This window comes from Elephas maximus, chromosome 16 (assembly GCF_024166365.1).
Source record: "Elephas maximus indicus isolate mEleMax1 chromosome 16, mEleMax1 primary haplotype, whole genome shotgun sequence".
Lineage (NCBI taxonomy): Eukaryota > Metazoa > Chordata > Mammalia > Proboscidea > Elephantidae > Elephas > Elephas maximus.
In genome coordinates this window covers 48,167,697-48,188,415 of record NC_064834.1, presented here as the reverse complement: position 1 = coordinate 48,188,415, position 20,719 = coordinate 48,167,697, and the positions used below count along the sequence as shown (strand labels likewise).

Here is a 20,719-nt window from a genome sequence, read left to right as displayed (position 1 = left end):
GGGGAATGTGACCCTAGCTTCCAAAGCTTGAAAAATCTACCAGGTGATCTGATGCACAGTAAAGGTAGAGAGCCACTTCTCTACGTGGTTGTTTTCTTTATATAAAAGAATTCAGAGTTGAAAACACATCAAACTGCGCCTTTCAGAAGGCATAGTCCTTTGGATGGAAATAAAAATGTTGGTAAGTGAAGCCACCTAGTGGTGGTAAGCGGCCATCCTCCTTCCTTCATGATATCTGACCCTTTCCTCCTGTGCTCTCTCTTTCTAAAGCCACGTGTGGGGGAGACATTAACAAAGACGCTGGTCAGATTCAATCTCCCAACTACCCGGATGACTACAGACCTTCCAAGGAGTGTGTGTGGAGGATCACCGTCTCGGAGGGGTTTCACGTGGGGCTTACCTTCCAAGCTTTTGAGGTGAGTACTGCTCAGATTGTCTTCCCAAGGGATGAATTCACTTAAGCTAGACACTCTCTGCTCTGTGAAGATGAGTCTTTATTTTTTGGTTAAAGACAGGAAACTAAGGACATTTGAAGCCCCTGGTAGATTGTACCTGAACATCTGAGATTGAAACCTTTGCAGGCAGTGAAATTGAGTCTGCCTCTTTTCTGAAGGCTGCTGGAAAGGGTATGGGGATTAATTGAGATGACAAGACTAGGACTGGTTCCAAGAAAGTGTTTTAGAATTGTTCTTCCCTGTTTATCATCTCACATTAGTGGTTCAGTGGTAGAATGCTTGTGGGAGACCCAGGTTCAATTCCCGGTCAATACACCTCATATGCAGGTACCACCCATCTGTCAGTGGAGGCTTGCATGTTGCTATGATGATGAACAGGTTTTAGAGGAGTGTTCAGACTAAGATGGGCTAGGACGAAAGACCTGGTGATCTCCTTCCAAAAACCAACCAATGAAAACCCTGTGGATCACAACACCGAGTCCTATTGTGCATGGAGTTGCTGTGAGTGGGGAGCCAACTCAATGGCAGCTAGCAACAAAAAGTCTCTCCTTAACCTGATTCATCCTTGACATCTACAAGCAGGAGAAATTTGGAGGAGCTCAGGACACAGGTCCTTCTGCCTCTTGGTTAGGGTTTTGAGAGGAATATTTAGGTTCCCTTCTTAAAAGCCTTCAGCCCCCAGCCATCTGTAGTCATCCGTGTGCCTCTATTTCTCCATCTAGATTGAAAGGCATGACAGCTGTGCATATGACTATCTGGAAATCCGCGATGGCCTCACAGAAGAGAGCACCCTGATTGGCCACTTCTGTGGCTACGAGAAACCGGAGGACGTGAAGTCGAGCTCCAACCGAATGTGGATGAAGTTTGTATCTGATGGCTCTATCAATAAAGCAGGCTTTGCTGCCAATTTTTTCAAGGGTATGAACTAGCATTTGGTTTGTACTTTTAGTCACAGGAAGAGGTATTGCCCCCTGGCTTAAGAATGACAAAACACATGCAGAAGCTTAGCATCGAACAAGACTTCCTGCAGGGAAGAGCAGTGACCTATTTTAGGGATGTGCATAAGGCCCCCAGTAGAGGCCACAACTGACTGACAGCAGGCTTAGTCTTGGCTTCTACAGCACAGGAAGTTCTGCCACTGTACTGGGAAATTAGATTTAATAAGTTTGCAAGGTCAAACTACACTCTAGTGAAACTGAACATCGATAATAAATGTTTGCATAGTAGCTGCTATTAATTGAGCAGATACTGTGTGACAGGAACTGTGCAAGGGACTTGATTTACATGATGTCATTTCATTCCCAAAATAAGCCTTTGAACTGAATTTCAATCATGCTTGATCAGGGCTGAGAAGGGCCACTCCACATCCCCAGGCATTGGTGTTCCATTCCAGCAACTGGTCTGCACTGACCCATCCAAACCTCTTTCCTTGTTCTGCTGATGAAGCAATACACATTTTTGAGAGGACTGGCTAAGGAGGAAGATTAAGGTTGCCAGATTTAGCAAAAAAAAAAAAAAAAAAATGCCCAGTTAAATTTAAATTTCAGATAAACAATGAATAATCTTTTAGTATATCTCAAATATTGCATACTTAAGAAATGTTTGTTTGACCTGAAATTCAAATTTAACTGGGTCTTCTGCCTTTCACTGGCAACCCTACTGAAGATGCCAGTCAGGAAAATGGAAAGGAATGTTTGTCTCTATGAAGCTAAACTGGCTTGTAAGGGACTGAGGGAAGAGCCTTGGCCTGTTCTAAGTAACCATGATAACCAGCCTTGTTTGATGGTTTACAAGGTATCATCTCCCTTCTCGGCATTTCACACTGTACTGTGTTTTTGTGCTATTTTTTTATGGGCTGAGGCTGCTGGTGAAACGCACAGCCCTTGTCCTCAAGGTGGTGAAGGAGACCAGCAAGCAAAGGGCAATGACATTGCCCTGTAGACATGTGGACTCGACCAGGGAGAAGGCTGTGGCCCCACGCTACACTTGGAGGTGGGGCTCCAGTTACCCAGTCTAGCTACTTCAAGGGCATTTCAATGTGCAGACACCTTCTTAGACACCCATGAGGGTACCAGTTGAGGCCCACCTACACTGACTTAGTGCACAGACCCAGCCTGACATTATTTTTATGTCAAACAGGACTGCAGGCAACCACATTTAGAAAAGAAGAAATATACAACGTTAACCTTGACTTGACCCTGAATCGTAAAGGAGGAGCCAGGGCTGTCCAAAACCCATTGGGATCTATCAAAGGGAAAAGAAAAGATACTTATTGAATGCCAACCATGTGCCAGATACTACATGAGTTATCTCGCTTTGTCTTCAAAATAATCCTTGGTAGGCATTGTTATCACCCTCACTTTAAAATGAAAGAAATGGAGGTTCTAAAGTAGCAAATCTAGAACTAGAACTTGGATCTGTAGGATTCCATAGTCCACTCTTTTTTCCCTATACCCCATTGTTTAGCTCAAAGCCCCAAAAGCCACAGGGAAAAAAAGTGAAGGCGTTCGAATATCTCATTAGTGCTTGTGATTTGCTTCTGATGCTTGTCACCCCACTGCCTATTTGATACCACTGGGGCCTAGGAAGGGGCCCTGGATTTAGCATCTGAAGTTCTGGGTTCTGGATCTGTCTGTGTTCCTTACCAGCTAAACGTTCTTGGGCAGGTCACTTTTGCTTTCTCAGACTGGATCATACCCGTTTTATCCTTCACTATATTCCCCAGTGCCTGGCACATAGTAGGCTCAGTACTTACTGAGCAATAGACAAATGGATGAAGGTGGCTCAGATTCCCCCTTTGTGGATTGGGCATCATGATAACCTGCTCTGCTTCCGCTGCAGGGTTCCCAGGAGGGTGGCTTAGGTGGGAGACCAATCTAAAGCATCACTATCCAACAGAAATAGAATGAGAGCCACAAGTGTGAGCCACACATGTAATTCTAAATTTTCTAATAGCCACCTTACAAAAAAGAAACCAGTGAAATTCATTTTAATGTTTAATTTTATTTAATCCCATGTATCCAAAATACTATCATTTAAATATGTTATCAATATAAATGTTATTAATGAGATATTTTATGTTCATTTTTCCCTACTGAATCTTGGAAATCCAGTGTGTATTTTACACCCAAAGCCCATCTCAGTTTAGACTAGCTACATTTCAAGCGCTCAGTAGCTCCATGTGGCTGGTGGCTACCATTTTGGACAGTGCAGGTCTAGATACTGGGCAAAGCCTTAGACCAGGCTTTTTCCAACAAGGCCACCAGTGAGATGTCCTGTGAACACAAAGTGCCCAGCGCCATGTGTCAGTACTTCTTCAGTGAAAGAAATTAGAAGAGTAATGACAAAGCCTGTGCAGAAGAGATGGGCCTAGCCAAAGGAGCTCTTGGTGCCAGTTGGCAGGAGGCTTTGCCCAGGGCCCAATTGGCAGATGACACTGACCAGGGTGCCAGTTGGCCTCTGCATCCCTTTCCTGGTACCAGATGGCAGCTTGGCCGGCAGCAAGTGGAGCACCTCACATTTCTGATTGCTTCAAGGGAAGACAATAGCAATCCAGAGTTGGCAGTGCCGTTTGGGTCCCACACTTCCCATATAGAGAAAATGAGAAACCCCACCTTCATTCCTGAATTCTACTGTCCCAGTGCTAATGGACCACCAGGAGGTATTTGGTGAGGGGAGTGGGCTTCCTAAAAAGCATTTCTTCAGAGGCTTAGGGATATGTCCTGACTTCTCTTTCCATAACTATCTGAGACAACTTTTGGGATCCTTCTGAAGCCATCTCATTATCTAACTAGAGACTGGCTCCCTCTTTCACTAATACCACTTGGAGAATGAAAAGGGCCCAGAAGTTTCTGTATATAAAGCCGAGCTCTGGTTCCAAATTCTTCCTCCACCCCCATGCTCTTCCAGATTTTTCTGGGAGGCTTGGCCTTGGCCACTGTAGCACTGAGCAAGCATGGGTCGGTGGGCTTGGAGCAGAGCCTATTCCACCACAGCATGGAGGCAATGCAGAGTACACCCAAGCTCCAACTGAGAGGAGCACCCTCGTACACTTTCATACCATCCATTCGAGTTGGACTGGGTTTGTAAGTGGCCAAATATCCCACTGATCTTGCTGGAGAGAGTATGCCTTTCACCCACTTCCTCTTTGCTTTAGGCACAAATCCATCCCACTGCCTCCCTCCCTCCATATGACTGAGATGGCCCTAGGAGACTTGTTCATCTGTGGTCCTGCCCATAGCCATAGCATCATATGGCATTAGACCCATCCCTATCTTGGTCCTTTGTTATCTTCGTCGATTCTGAGGGGCTCTTTCCTCAATTTCCTTCCGTCCACCACCCTTCTCCCCATGCCTACCAGCCAGGTTTCTAGAATCTTCTGTGCTGCTCTCTTGCTGGTCTAGTCTTCTTTCATTGACCCATCCTTAGTACATTCCACTTCTTTCTATTCCTGCCTTGTCTTCCTCCCTCAGTCAGGCCTGCACTACTCTACCCTCTTCTGATTCACATGTGCCCAGATAACCTTATCCTTTCCACTCTCTCATCATTGTGTCATTATACCCCTTGGAATTTCAAAAGGAACTCCACTGTCTTCTATAAACTGAAAAAAAAAAAAAAAAACAACCATTGCTGTCAAGTCAATTTCAACCCATAGCAACCCTAATAGGACAGAATAGAACTGCCCCATAGGGTCTCCGAAGAGCACCTGATGGATTCAAACTGCCGAGCTTTTGGTTAGCAGCTGAGCTCTTAACCACTGAGCAACCAGGGCTCCACTGTCTTCTATAGTGATAGCTATATTGATCATCTACATACTGGGCACTTCACGTGTCATCTTAAATCTTACCTCATTCCTAAAAGCAGGTATTATTGTTCTCATTTTCAAGCAGGCGGGACACTCAGAGAGATTAAATCACCAGCCTGAGGTCAACCAGTTTTTTGGTAGAAGACACGGGATCGAACCTGGGTCTGTCTGACTCACTCTAAAGACTGGACTCTTTCACTACTCATTATTGTCTATTCTTCTATGCTTTCCAGCAAATGTCTAAGAAGCGCTTTGCATATTGTAAACATTATATTGCATAATAGTTACCATTGTAGCATATTTAATATTTATATTTATTTGAGGATGTAGGCAACTTCAGTGCCTTTCCTAGACCATCTCCCCTAAACTCAGTCTTCCCTCCTGACCAACTTATTTAAGTCTTTGTTGAACCCAAGAACACATCACTGTTAGAGTTAACAAAGTTTACTCTCCACTCTGTAAAGTCATGCAACGCTTAGAAACTGTCTTTTACCCAGAGGACAGTGGCCAAATTGATGAAGATTTTGTGCATCACAGACAAGGAAGGCTTGAAGGAAGTGGACTTCAGCTAGAAAAGGACAGAGTAGAGGGACATGTGATGGTTGAAGGGTTTGCATTCTCTGTGTGGGTCTTCATTACAGAGCCAAGACCAAGGGGTTGGAAATTGGAAGGAGTCGGATTTCTGACCCATGAAACACCTTTGAAAAGTAGTGAGAGTCCTCCCACTTCTGAGAGTTTTCATGCAGGGTCTGAAAAGCCATCCATCAGGAATGTTATTAAAAGAATACCTTCCTGAAGTGGCAGGACTTGATAGTTTTTCAGGTCTTTCCAATTCTGAGACATTCTGGTTCCTTTTACTTTACGTGTAATGAGACTTTTCAAGATTTGGTGCACAACTTCCATATTTGGCCTAACCCTACCTCCCATCGTGTTAGGAACTAACCCCTACCCCAGTCTTCTTCCCGTTGTTGTTGTTTTAGGTACCATTGAGTTGGTTCCGACTTATAAGCAACCCTGTGTACAACAGAACAAAACACTGCTCGGTCCTGTGCCATCCTCACAATCGTTGTTGTGCTTGAGCCCATTGTTGTAGCCACTGTGTCAGTCCGTCTTGTTGAGGGTCTTCCTCTTTTTCACTGACCCTCTACTTTACCAAGCATCATGTCCTTCTCCAGGGACTGATCCCTCCTGATAACATGTCCAAAGTATGTGAGACAAAGTCTCACCATCCTTGTGTCTAAGGAGCATTCTGGCTGTAGTTCTTCCAAGACAGGTTTGTTCATTCTTCTGGCAGTCCATAGTGTATTCAATATTCTTCTCCAACATCATAATTCAAAGGCATCAATTCTTCTTTGGTCTTCCTTATTCATTGCCTAGCTTTTACGTGCATATGGGTCAGGCGCACCTTAGTCTTCAAGGTGACATCTTTGCTTTTTAAGACTTTAAAGAGGTCTTCCGTAGCAGATTTGCCCTGTGCAATGCTGCTTTTGATTTTTTGTCTGCTGCTTCCATGGGTGTTGATTGTGAACCTAAAGAAAATGAAATCCTTGACAACGTCAATCTTTTCTCTGTTTATCATGACGTTGCTTATTGATCTTCTTCTTCCTAGAATGGACATTTTGGGGAAGGTATCTCAGTGTTTAGTTGTTCCTTCACTGGGCTCTTCCGGCTGTGTTAGATCACAACCTACACGCTTTCTTTCAGTGATAAATTACCATCATGGGCAATATAGAATATTGCTATTTTTCTTTTCATCTCCAACGTTCTTCCCAATACTTGGGTTTTTCTTTTCTTCAGTGCTATGTGGGCTGACGTGTCTGGGGAGATTCTCCCGTGAGAATCTCTGCTTTCTTCTGGATAGCATTGTGGCCGCCCGCTGGTTGCTGTTTAATTGCCCTAAGTGCATTAATAGACACTTGCCAGTGCTGAATCCCCGGCAGACCACACCACCAACTCAGCCATCTCTTGTTCCCTTCCTGCAGTTATTCCAGGAGCATTTGCTCACCTAAAAGCCCAGTGTTTTCTGTAATCTTGACCATTTCCCTGTGTACCAAAAAAAAAAAAAAAAAACCTGTTGCCCTCGAGTTGATTCCAACTCACAGGACAGAGTAGAATTACCCCCATAAGGTTTCCAAGGAGAGGGTGGTGAATTTGAACTGCCGACCTTTTGGTTAGCAGCTGTAGTTTTTAACCACTGTGCCACCAGGGCTCCTTTCCCTTGTACACCTCTTCAAGTTATTTATAAAATGCTAAGTAATCGTTTCCAGTTCTAATCTCTAGAGAATATGTAGACATCCTCATTCAGAAATGTGTCCTTTTGTCCTAACCCTTTATTTATTTTCCCTGAGCAGCTTCATATTTATGGGGAGGTGGAGATTTTCCCAAATGCCACAGCATTAAAATGGATTAAGCATGTGGTATGGAACCTTGTGAGATTTTTTGAAATCACCAATGAATACTGTTGACTGAATACCTCCAAGAATTAAATTATCCAAGTGTGACCTCCTCTCAGAGGAGCCCTGCTTTAGGGTAACAAGTTGTTCTTGCTAGCCTCACCAAGTCCCTCCCTTTATGAAGACTTACTATAGCTGCTGCTGGTTTTTCAGGCATTGTCTCAGTTTGCTAGTGCTGCTGTAACAGATACTACCTTGGGTGGCTTTAAAGAACAGGAATTCATGTTCTCAAAGTTCTAGAGGCTAAGTGTCCAAATCAGGATCTTGGCCATGTCAGTTCCTTCCATGGGCCTCTCTCCCAGTTTCTGGTAATTGCTGGCAGTCCTTGATGTTCCTTTGCTCACAGATGGGTCCTCACATGGCGTCTGTCTTCCCCCCATGTGTGTCTCTCTGTCTATCCTGCTGTTTTAGTAACTCAGAAGTGATTAGGTTTAGGACCCACCCTTGCTCTAGTATAACCCCATTAACATAAAAACTCCTATTTCCAAACAGGATCACATTTACAGGTACAGGGCCAGTACTTCAATACACTTTTGGGGGACAAAATTCAATCCATAACAGAAGTGGATGTGTACCTCACATTTCTGGTTACTTTGGGAGATGGCAGCAGTGTTCCAGGGTTAGCAGGTGGTCACAAGAAACCGTTCTTCTTCTTAGCGGACTCTTGATTTTTTTCTCCATTTCCTTCTGAGCTAGGGGCTCAGGACATGGAAGGGGAAGGGAAATAAGACCAGGAGGCTTTCTGATGATTTAACCAAGGTCACCTTCCTTCTGCAACAGAGGTAGATGAGTGCTCCTGGCCAGACCACGGTGGGTGTGAGCAGCGCTGTGTGAACACACTGGGCAGCTACAAGTGTGCGTGTGACCCTGGCTATGAGTTGGCGGCTGATAAGAAGGCCTGTGAAGGTGAGTGTTGCACCCGCCCAGCTCGGGGAATGAGTCTTGGGGAGCAGTGAGGCAGAGATAGGGCAGCTGGTTGGCTGTGAAGTAACAACTCATAGACATGGTGGAAGATTCACCTACTTCCTAGCGGAAGCAACAACTTTACAACCAGTAACCAGTTCCCATCAAGTTGACTTAGACTCATGACAGCTCCATGTGTGTCATAATAGAACTCTGGTCTATAGAGTTTCTACTGGCTGACTTTTCAGAACTGAAACACCAGGCCTTTTTTCTGAGGTGCCTTTGGGTAGAATCACCCGCCAACTTTCAGTTAGCAGCTGAGCATGTTAACAGTTTTGTTAAAATTGCAAACTGTGCTTTAGAAATGGTGAAACCAGGACCATGGTTTATTTTCTTATGTGACAGTGTAAAATTTACATGATTTATGTGTTTAATAATATTTTATTGTGCTTTTGGTGAAAGTTTACACAGCAAATTAGGCTTCCATTTAACAATTTCTATAAAATTTTTTTTTTATTTTATGCATATTGATCAGTGACATTGGCTATATCTTTCACAATGTGTCAACATTCTCATTATTTCCATTCTGGTTGTTCAGTTTCCATTAATCTAGCTTCCCTGCCCCCTCTTACTTTCTCACCTTTGCAGTAAATGTTGACTGTTCGGCTTCAAATAATTGATTTTTTTTTTTTTTTGAAGAGCACAGTACTCATGGTAATATTTATTTTATCAGCTAGTACGTTATTTAACTGAAAGGTGACCTCCGGGAGTGGTTTCAGTTCTGGGTTTAAACGGTGTCTCAGAGCAATAGTCTCGGGGGTTCCTCTGGTCTCTACTGGTCCAGTAAGTCTGGCCTTTTTTAAGAATTTGAGTTTTGTTCTATGTCTTTCTCCCATTCCATCTGGGACCATTTATTGTGTCTCTGGTCAGAACAGTCGGCAGTGGTAGTCAGGCACCATCTAGTTCTTATGGCCTCCGCATAAACGAGGCTGTGGCTCATGTGGGTGGTTAGTCCTGTATAGTAGTTTCTTCTTTGAACTCGACTTTTAAGATAGAAAATAAAAACAAAGAAAAAATTATGAGCATGTTTGGAGTGACTTGCTGATAGCAGACTTCATTCATTCTCTTTCTACCTGGCTGGTGTTCTGTTTTCCTTGCCCGTCTGCATGAATCTGCGTGTTCATGTAAACCAGGTACATGGCATAGTTTGGTGCAACCATTTCTAACGCTCCTTTGGTCCAAGTCATGTGGCATCCCCAACTGTGCCCCTAGGTGACAGGTAAGCACAAATGCATCGTCATTTGCAAAAGCCGTAAAAACTTGTCCCCAACGTCATTCCCCCACAATCCTCAGTTGAAATAATTAGACCAGAAAAAAAGGACACAGAATTAATCAGTTCAGATTGTCTAACAGTTTCTCTTTTTATTATTAAAGAACAGCAGGGCTTATTGCTGCTTGGGGAAAATCGCAGTCACTCGGAACTAAGACCAAATGAATCTTGTTTCTGTTTCCCCCGTGCAGTGGCCTGTGGCGGTTTCATTAGCAAGCTGAATGGCACCATCACCAGCCCTGGGTGGCCGAAGGAGTACCCTACAAACAAAAACTGTGTCTGGCAGGTGGTGGCCCCTGTTCAGTACCGGATCTCCCTGCAGTTTGAAGTGTTTGAGCTGGAAGGCAATGATGTATGCTTTTTCACTCTGATTCCTTGGGGATTGTGTTGAGATGGGGCTCAGAGCTGGAGAGCAGCGAGTGGAGCAGCAGGCAGGGAGCTGGCTTGTACTAGAACAGGACTCTGCTGTGACTCTCGGGCAGAACCTGGGGCAGCCTTTCACCCAGTGGTTTCAGCTCCACATTCTCTGCAGATACAGCTCCCCTGACTCTCTGGTCACTGATAAATCCAAGGAGAATCAGGGCAGGAGTGAAGGAGGCAGGACTTGGGGATAGGATGGGGGTTGGTATCCAGGTGGGAGAGGAGCAGATGGGGAAGGGAAGGGGCGAGGTTCAGGTGGGAGCAAGGATGATATAAACAGCCCCTTCCCTCCCTTAGACAGTGGTTGTCAGACTCCCCAGGACATGTGACCAAGTCAGCTCTAGGTCCAGGCAGAGCCCTAGAGCCAGTGTGCTGGCCAGCCACGCCCCCTGCCTGTCCCTTGAGCTGGAAGGATCCCCCATGGCATGCAGGCTTTTCTCCATGCCCCCCTGCCTGGGCCAAGCTGGGGTCCTTGTAAGGACCCATCTTGACAGCAACCCCAGTGTGGCTGTCATCACTTGACCAGCAGGCCTCCTGGGTACTAAGAGGTGACCCCGATGCTGATGAGCATGATGCATAGAGGCCCCATGCCAATGAGAGGCTCACCCCAAAGTGAATCAACTCTTGAAAGCAAATGATCAGACCACATAGCAGTCAGGTTCATTTTGAGAAAAATCATTGCTACAGCAGGCAACATCAATTTTAGTCCTGTCTCTACCATTGCTGAGCTGTGTGACTTCAGACAAGTGTCTTTCCCTTTCTGAATTTCACTTTCTCTGCATGAAAATATGACAGAGTTGGATCACATCAGCGGCTTGCAAAGCTATCCTCCTCACCCAGTCCTCCTCTTCTTTTCCTTCTTTTAGCAGTGAGGGCCCTTTCTTCAAATGAAATCTCATGTGGAACCCCAATATATAAAATAAATGAAAGCAAGGCTGTAGAATTGGGGGGGGTGGGTTTTGGAAACCCCGGTGGTGTAGTGGTTAAGTGTTACGGCTGCTAACCAAAGGGTCGTTAGTGCAAATCCGCCAGGCGCTCCTTGGAAACTCTATGGGGCAGTTCTAATCTGTCCTATAGGGTCGCTGTGAGTCGGAATCCACTTGACGGCACGGGGTTTGGTTTTTTTGGTTGGGTTTTGGAGAAGGTCCCTGGGTGGTGCAAACGGTTTGCTCTCAACTACGAACCTAAAGGGTGGCAGTTCGAACCCACCCAGTGGCATTGAGGAAGAAAGGCCTGGCTATCTGCTTCTGTAAAGATTACAGCCAAGAAAACCTACTTGTAACACAAGGGGTCGCCATAAGTCGGAATTGACTGGATGATGGCAATGGGTTTGGGTTTTTTGTTTGTTCGGCTTTTGGAGCCTTACCCACTTGTGCCAGGTGATGCATTTCCCACAGAGCCACAACTGGAAAACCAGGGGTCCCCTGCTGTCCTTGGGCTCTGCAGCTCCTGGAACTCATTCTAATGACCGGCTCAGTAAGGATCAAGGGGACCCCCCTCCAGAACCTAGCTAAGCCTATCTGGCCCCACGGCGCAGCTCCCAGGAGGAGGCGCCACAGTATGCGGGGGAGGTGGGGGTCTGGTGAGGGACGTGGACGCACCAGGTTCCTCCCACCTCGCCCCCTTGCAGGTCTGTAAGTACGACTTCGTGGAGGTGCGCAGCGGCCTGTCCCAAGACGCCAGGCTGCACGGCAAGTTCTGTGGCTCCGAGACGCCCGACGTCATCACGTCGCAGAGCAACAACATGCGCGTGGAGTTTAAGTCGGACAACACGGTCTCCAAACGCGGCTTCAGGGCCCACTTTTTCTCAGGTATATAGATTTGGAGGCCAGGCCACGATACTGAGGGACAAAGGGCTTAGCAAGCCCCCAGCCTCGGGTACCTGCCAGCTCCTATCTGCCCGCCCCCCCCCCCCCCCCCCAATATTTCCACCTTGATCCACCTTGCTTGGATCCGGGATTTTTTATATTGGCAGCTATATATGAGTTTCCTGTGGATGCTGTACCAAATGACCACAAACTGGGTGGCTCTGAACAACAGACATTTGTTCTTACACACTTCTGGAGGCTAGACGTCCAAAATCAAGGTGTGGGTGGTGCCATGCTCCCTCTGAAGGCTCTGGGGAAGAACCCTGCTTCCCCTTTTCCAGCTCCTGGTGGCTCCTAGCAATCCGTGACATTCCTTGGCTTCTAGCTGCCTCACTCCAACCTCTGTCTCTCTCTTCACAAGGCCGTCTTCTCTGCGTCTCTCTGTGTCCTCTCTTGTTCTTATAAAAGACACCTGTCATTGGATTTAGAGCCCAACCTAAATCTAGGCCTCTGAGCCACACAAGCCCCTTGCTCACTGAGTGGCCTTGGGCACATTAGCTGTTCCCGGCCTCAGTTTCCTTGCCTGTGATGTGGGTGCATGTGCCTACCACCTAAGGTTGTGTGAGAATTAATGTTTACAAAGTGCTTGGGGCAGTGCCCAGCCTGTAGTAAACATTCAATAAATGACAGTTAATTTTCTTATTGTGACTATTATTATTATTAGCCTATCCTTCATATATATTTATATATATATACATTTAAATATATATACATTTAGGACATGAAGAATTCAACACATAGCAGGGCTGGGTAATCCCCAACAAACTGGGGGTGCAGATGCTGCCCCCCACCCCCTGAAGCAAAGGGATAGTCAGAGTCAGGGATGCTCCCTGGAGGAGGACGGGTTTTCGCGAGGTTCTGAGCTGTGGGGGGTGTTCCCAAGTTGGCAGCTCCTCAGCTGAGTCCGCTGATCTCCCCAGACAAGGACGAGTGCGCCACGGACAACGGTGGGTGCCAGCACGAGTGCGTCAACACGTTCGGGAGCTACCTGTGCAGGTGCCGGAATGGCTACCGTCTCCATGAGAACGGGCTCGACTGTAAAGAGGGTGAGGTTGCGTCCTCCGCGTGGGGAGGGGCAAACTTCGGTCTCCCTAATGCGCGCCCGTGTGAAAGTCGGGGGCGGGGGGCGGTGATGGGTGAGGGGCGGGGGGGCTTCCTCAGGTCTGCAGAGCCCTGAGCTGCAGGCCTGACATTGCATGGCGACGCCCAGGCAAGGGGGCCCCACTGAGGCTCGGCAGCTGCCCTCCTTTCCCTGGCAACACCCGGGACACCCTAGGGCAGCTCACTGGTTCAGGGGGCACTTGGGGGCCTTCAGATGCTCACTGAAGAATTACTACTGCAAAGTGGTTGAACCCGCAGGCTCCAGGATCGGACTGCCTAGATTTACAGACTGGTTTTTGCAAATTACTAGCTGTAGGGCTTATTAGGGAAGTAAACAAAGGACAAAACAAACCCATTGCCATCCGGTCAATTCCGACTCATAGCAACCCTATAGGACAAGGTAGAACTGCCCCATAGGGTTTCCAAGGAGTAGCTGGTGGATTCTAACTGCCTACCTTTTGGTTAGCAGCTGAGCTGTTAACCACTGTGCCACCAGAGCACCATTAGGGAAGTAACAAGTTACAGTTCAGGCTCAGGAACACTCAGGATTCAGTTCTTGCATCAGGACAGGCTCTTCCTAGCCAAGCCGCAGGCACACCCCTCTCTGGCCTCTCCGCCTCTGCCCTCCTCGGGCAAGTGGTACAAAGCTCTCTTGACGCCTGGGCGTCTGTCCTGCTTGGGTAAGCCTTACAAAGCTCTTTTAGCTCTGCCGATAAGTGCCCAGAGGCACCCCACTCCGCCAGTAAGCCTTGGCCCAAAGGCACTCAGCTCTAGCTCCATGAGTTGGCAAGCCTAGTTCCAACAAGTGCCCAGAGGCCACTCTACTCTGCCAGCAAGGCTCCTGCCTGAAGGCACTCAGCTTTCTCACACTGTGGGCTGGGAAGCCCACCACACCATCTCCTGCTGGTCTCCTGCCAGTCTCTTGTCAGTCTCCTGGTTCTGTTGCCTCTGCTGCTGCCGTTTCTCTGCCGCTGCTTCTAGCCATCTTGCCATCTTTGGTGTTACAGCTCTCTCTCTGTGTCCTGGGTCTAGGAGGGTCACAGCTCAGGGATCCCAGGTCCAAAAGACATGCTCTGTTCCTGGCTCTTCTTCCTCGGTGGTGGTGAGCTCCTATATTCCCACCTCCGGGATGGCTCATTTTAAGCCTGGTGGGATGGCAAAACTGACCATTCCCCCTGGTGGGCCACAATTATTTGCACAGTCCCATCTAATCATTTGAGTAGGAGTTACAAGAAAAGCCACACAAAAGCGATCCATCGCACTGCAGCCCTGTAACCAGGACGAACTTGGTAGACACAAAATGAAACTGCTTTGTAAATATGGAAGAAGTACACAGATGAAAGGCATAGCAATGGAGACCCTTGTTAGCCACTGTTAACTGACCACTTACCACGTGCCTGGCATGTGCTAAGCACATGATCTCATTTAGTCCACATATCGCTCCTATGAGGTTGGCAGTATTGTGCCCTTTCTACAAATATGAACACTAACTTAAATAAGGAGCTGTGGTGGTACAATGGTTAAGTACTTGGGTGCTAACTGAAAGGTTGGTGATTTGAACCTACCAACCATTCCACAGGAGAAAAGACCTGACTATCTGTCCCTGTAAAGATTATAGCCCAGAAAACCCTATAGAGCAGTTCTACTCTGTCCTATAGGGTCGCTGTGAGTCATAATGACTCCACAGCACACATCAATAACAAGGCTCAAATAAATACCCAAAGTCCCACAGCTTATAGGTGGTGGAACCAGGGTTTGAACTCAGATCCCCATGACCCCAGGGCCTGTGCTGTCAACCACTAACTCTACCATACTTACGATGATAACTGCGATGTGAGCAGTAATAGTAGGAAATGTCACCTGACTCCTGAGCTACCATCAGGAAGGCAGCAAAGCCAGTTCAAACAAATCAGCAGATCTCTGAGCTAGGGGACACCTGATTCAGGCTGACCCCTGCCAACATTTGATAATGACCATGTGACAAATACGAGAGAAAGGAGGAGACCCCCCCTCACCGCCTAGACTGTCTTTGGCATCGCCCACAGATGACATTTCTCTTGCTGTCTGTCTCTTCTCGCCCCCAGCTGGCTGTGAGCACAGGCTCAGCAGCGCTGAGGGAACTCTAGCAAGCCCCAACTGGCCGGACAAGTACCCCAGCCGGAGGGAGTGTACCTGGAACATCTCTTCAACTGCAGGCCACAGGGTGAAACTCGTGAGTCATTATTGCAATTTATTAAGAGCATAGAGTTTTGTATCAGATAGTCATGGATTCAAGTCTCCACTCTGCCACTTTCCAGCTCTGACACTTGAGGAAGTTACTCAACATTTCAGGTTTCAGTTTTATTATCTGGAAAATGGGGATGTAATAAAGCCTACCCCATGGGGCTGTTGTATGGATTAGAAGAAGATGCATATAAAGCCCTCGGCACAGGCAGCGTATGGGGAACGCTCAATAAGCAGTGCCCATTCCCAGTGGGACCAGTATTGGGGGCACACAGCTCTGCAGTGCTGTTTGAGCACCAATTGTTTTCTTTTTTAAATTTTTACAAAAACAATATATTCTGAAGGTAAAAAAAATTAATCAGTACAGAAGTTTGGAAAGTGGAAATCAAAAGTCTCCAAATTCCCCATTCCTGCTCTAGAAATGACCCCTCTGAACATCTTCTTGTAAATCCTTCTAAAATTTTTCTGTGTATATCCAGTCGTGTATGTACATTCACAAGAAAAATATACATCCTTTTTCTTACTCAAACTACTCAAATGAAATCTTATGATCTATAATTTACTACTTACATTTAAAAAAAATTAACAATAAGGGATTAAGTTCTTTATGTTAATTTTCTCTTGAATAAAAAAAAAAAAAAAAAAACTCTTCCAAGCCTTTATGTAATGTCCCATGCATGTATATGATTGGTGATCTGCTCCCTACGAATTATGGACTAATAATGAGGGAAGAATGGAAAAGAACAAAGAAGGAGGAAGCAATGATAACAAGTGGATGGCCCAGGAATTTCGAGGACGTTTATTTGGGGACAGCGGTGAGGGTGTGGAGGAGAGGTGGGAGCTGGGCAGGTGGCTCTGAAATCGGGTTCCAGGGCTATAGCCCAGGTGTTGCCTGCTCTGTGTTGGATCTGGGCCACAGAGAGGTGAAGAAGATAGGGCACCTCACCACAAGGTGCTCACACGGTCCCACAGTGCAGACTTAGCTGATGCAGGAATGGGCACCTCATAGTCATGGGCTGTCCTTGTCAAAAAGGTTTTTGACAGCTGCTCTTCTGGGTCAGTCAGAATAGCCTTGAATTTGGTGAATTAAAAAGAATGCATTTTTTCCCCAAGACTGCCATCTGCTGGAAAATGTTTGCAATGGCAATAGTTTATGATGCTAGTGAAGGAATGGCGCCCCATGGGGTTGGGAACATGCAACCTGCACAACTGGAAAATGTGCCTCTGTTTAAGGGTCACAAATTCATAGTAGATCCAAGAGAGGTCTTTTTTAGTTCTTTGGCTGTTTTTCACAGTACTAAAGAACTAAAGTAGTCGATCACAGTGGCTAGAGCTAACTCAGACCTCAGATTTATCTGAGGTTCGTATCCGTACGTGCCAATTTTAGAAAGACGTTATCTTAGAAAGTGAATGGTGACTATATTGTGACTTGAGTACTTCTCAAGAAAGCTGTGAGTTGAAAACTTCTCAAGAAATTGATGTTTTACTGCAAGAAGACAGCAGTAGGGTGTCACAAGGCCCTTTGGGGAGCGCCCCGCCTCCCTGGCCCACCGTCTCTCTCCCATCATGTTACCCACGGACTCTGAGCCACCCCTCTCCCACTTCCTGCCCCCCCACCCCGTGTCTGCACCCACCACTTGCTTACCCAAAGCTTCCTTTCTCATTGGTGTGCTGAGCTTTGCCCATGTGTTTGTCATCCCTATGAAAACACATGGTTTTTTTTTTTAATGACCCTTGTACCCCACTCCTCCCACCTCCATCCCTGCACTGGAACCCCAGCCTCCTCTTTTGAGTTGAGCACCTCTCCTACTAATGCCTTCTCTCCTTGCTCTGTCATCTGATCCATGTCTTCGTTTAGCACTGTCCCCTCTCACCTTGGCCCATTTCCCTCGAAGCTGTGGGTCGGCCATCAGTTGGTCATCCACCCATCACCAAGGAGCCCTATGTTTGGGAACTGTGACCCCTGAGAAGCCAGCCTGGTATGTGGGCTGGAATTGTGGGGCTCCTCTGGTCAGTGTCAGGGGACAGTCCAACCATCTCTGCAAGTGTTCAGGGAGGACGAGGAGGAGGGAGGCAGTATACAGTCTGGTGGTGGTTGGGGTGTGGGCCGGAGTCAGGCTGGCTAGGGGTCAAGTCCAGCTCTGGTTTCTCTGGCTGTGTGACCTTAGATAAGCCACCTGACTTCTTTAAGACTCAGTTTTCCATAGTACAAATTGGGGGATAATAATAGCTCTTCCCTCACAGGGTTGTCATAATTGAGATAATGCTGGTAAAGTGCTTAGCACAGGGTTTGGCATGAAAGAAACCCTCAACAAATGTCAGCCACTATGAGTTTGGTGTAGTGGTTAAGAGCTACGACTGCAAACCAAAAGGTCAGTAATTCAAATCCACCAGGTGCTCCTTGGAAACTCTATGGGGCAGTTCTACTCTATCCTATAGGGTCGCTATGAGTCGGTATCCACTTGACGGCAATGGGTGTATGAGCACACCACCATGGGTATTGAGCCTCATCTACATCACCAAAGGACACCAAAGGATTGTACAGTCTAGTGCAGAGGTTAAAGGCAGGGTCTCTGGAACCAGTACGTCAGGGCATGGCCCAGCTCTACCAGTGTGTGACCTTGGCAAATCATCTGATATCCCTGTGCCTCAGTTTTCTCATCTGTAAAGTGGGGATTATCATGACGCACACATCACAGGGTCATAAGGATTAAATGAGGTGATATGTGTAAAGCACTTAAAACAGCTTCTGTAAGCGCTCAGTGGTGGCTGGCTCTTATTTTGTGAGGGTGTGAGGGAGAAGCTGAGTGATATGATGGTAGGAACACAGATCTGGGCAGTCGAAAGTCTAGCTGTGCAGTTTAATAGCTGTCAAAACGTCAGCAAGCTTTGAAACTCCCTGACCCCCCAACATCTTACCTGCAAAGTGGTCAGCGTAGCGACGGCTCATATAACTACCTCCCAGGGTTGTTTGGGGGAGCAAAAGAGAGGACGTGAGATGACCACATCTGAGTAGAGAGCCTCCCTACCCATGTCACGTAGCGTCATGGTGGGCTACACGCCCTCTGCACAGCAGCCTGGAGAGATGCCAGTTCCCCTCTGCACTCCTTTCTCTCCCCGCCCCTGGAGAAGGTGCCCTACCCCGGCTAAGCATCAGACCCTTGTCTTACTTTTTGCTGTTCCCTCCTCAGACATTTAATGAGTTTGAGATTGAGCAGCACCAGGAATGTGCCTACGATCACCTGGAAATGTACGACGGCCCCGACAGCCTGGCCCCCATCCTCGGCCGTTTCTGCGGCAGCAAGAAACCGGCCCCCGTGGTAGCTTCCAGTAGCAGCTTGTTTCTCCGGTTTCATTCGGACGCCTCGGTGCAGAGGAAGGGCTTTCAGGCAGTGCACAGCACAGGTATGGGTGTCTGGATGCTGATGGGGGAAGGGAAGGGGACGGAGGCAAGGACTGGCTCTTATTCTGACTGTTGGGGGGAGGGGAGCGAGGGAAGGAAGGTGTGTGATAAAATGTCCCTTTTCAAATGAAGCATTGGCCACCCCCTCCCCACCACAAGGGAGTCCTGGAAGTAAAATGGTTCGTTAAGCACTTGGCTGCTTACTGAAAGGTTGGTGGTTCCAACCCACCAGCAGTTCCAAAGGAGAAAGTTGTGACAGTCGGCTCCCGTAAAGATTTACAACCTTGGAAACCCTATGGGGCAATTCCAGTCTTTCCCACAGGGTTGCTGTGAGTCAGAATTGTCTCGACAGCAGTGGGGTTTCCCACCATTGGGGAAAGGGTTGTTGTCCTTTAATTTTCCTTAGTCGACAGAATTTAAACTGGGCAACACTTTGTCTGTGCCTCAGTTCTTTCTCCCTCCCTTTCTCCATTTTAAAATTTTGTTTGAAATTTTGTTGGTCCATGAAAACCGAAAGTCTGGGAGCTGAGTGGTGATGAGCAGCCCTTTTTTCCTTCCTAAAAACCAGTTCAGGAAAATGAAAAATATTTGTTCCCCATTATTTTTCCCTTCATTCAAAATGTAAATAACTTTATTGAGTCTTCTGGAAGGACATCTATATGCTTAAAATTTATGTTATCTACTTCATTAAAGGAAACCCTGGTGGTGTAGTGGTTAAGTGCTACGGCTGCTAACCAAAGGGTCGGCAGTTCAAATCCACCAAGCGCTCCTTGGAAACTCTATGGGGTAGTTCTTCTCTGTCCTATAGGGTCGCTATGAGTCAGAATCGACTCGATGGCACTGGGTTTGGTTTTTGTTTTTTTGACTTCATCGAATAGATGAATGCCAATGAGAAAACCGGCTCTGCTCTTTTAGCCATTGAAACATTACCACCTGGGACTAGAACCCATCGGACCAACTTTTGACGCTCTGATCCTGACTTTAGATTATGGTCCTTTGGCAAAGCCAGGTGGCTCCATGCAGCCTACTCAGCTTCTGCGGTGCTGTGAGTCTGAGATCCTGATCATGGGATCCTGTGAGGTTTTCTAATCCTTTTAACAGCCCCTTCCCCCATTTTGTTTTCAGAGCAGAAAACATGAATCAGGTAAAACAAAATGGCAGCCAGCTTTCTCAGGCAGTTTAGCTTACTTTGCTTAGCAGAAAATGCTTCTTTGTTCTAGAACCCTCTCAAGCTCTCTGAGGAGTTCTAGCTTCCCCTGGGGAAGTTTAGGAACCATTGACTAGTGATTTTACTTCTTGTCCCTATAGACAGAAACCAGGAGCGGAGGTCCTTGAGGTGGGGCAGGGTCCTGGCAAGAAATGGTGGGTACACTCAGATGGAATAATTATTTGAGGAGAATTGGAAAAGGGACTGTTTACAAAAGGGTGGGCAGGGTATAGGGAAACCATAAGGGACAGTGCAGCATCCAGGGCTAGTAACTGAAAGGCTGTTACCACCCCCGCCTGGAAGGCAAGAGGAGAGTGGTTCCTGGAACCCGGAGACAGAGAGCTGGGTGCGACAGGAACTGTGACCTCCAGTCGAAGAACACAGCCTGTGGTGATCCTGCAGGGAAGGAACCAGAGACTAAATACCACAACCTCCCTCTCCTGCCTCCCTCTGATCTTCTGCTGGTGTCCCTTTGGCTGAACCCAACAGGAAGACCGAAGACAAGGGGACATCAGCATAGCCTAGTGGTCAGCTTCACAGGGACAGAGCGCG

At 47.1% G+C, this 20,719-nt stretch overlaps 1 protein-coding gene across 1 annotated transcript in view; it reads left to right on the top strand.

Annotated features, from left to right (window-relative positions):
* TLL2 (tolloid like 2) overlaps nt 1-20,719 on the top strand; it is a 163,761-nt gene that overhangs the window by 139,831 nt on the left and 3,211 nt on the right. The window contains exons 12-19 of the mRNA XM_049855846.1: nt 271-416; nt 1,178-1,373; nt 8,493-8,618; nt 10,137-10,297; nt 11,996-12,176; nt 13,154-13,279; nt 15,419-15,546; nt 18,749-18,962. Coding sequence (XP_049711803.1) covers nt 271-416; nt 1,178-1,373; nt 8,493-8,618; nt 10,137-10,297; nt 11,996-12,176; nt 13,154-13,279; nt 15,419-15,546; nt 18,749-18,962 — 1,278 coding nt within the window. The remainder of the gene's footprint in view (nt 1-270; nt 417-1,177; nt 1,374-8,492; nt 8,619-10,136; nt 10,298-11,995; nt 12,177-13,153; nt 13,280-15,418; nt 15,547-18,748; nt 18,963-20,719) is intronic.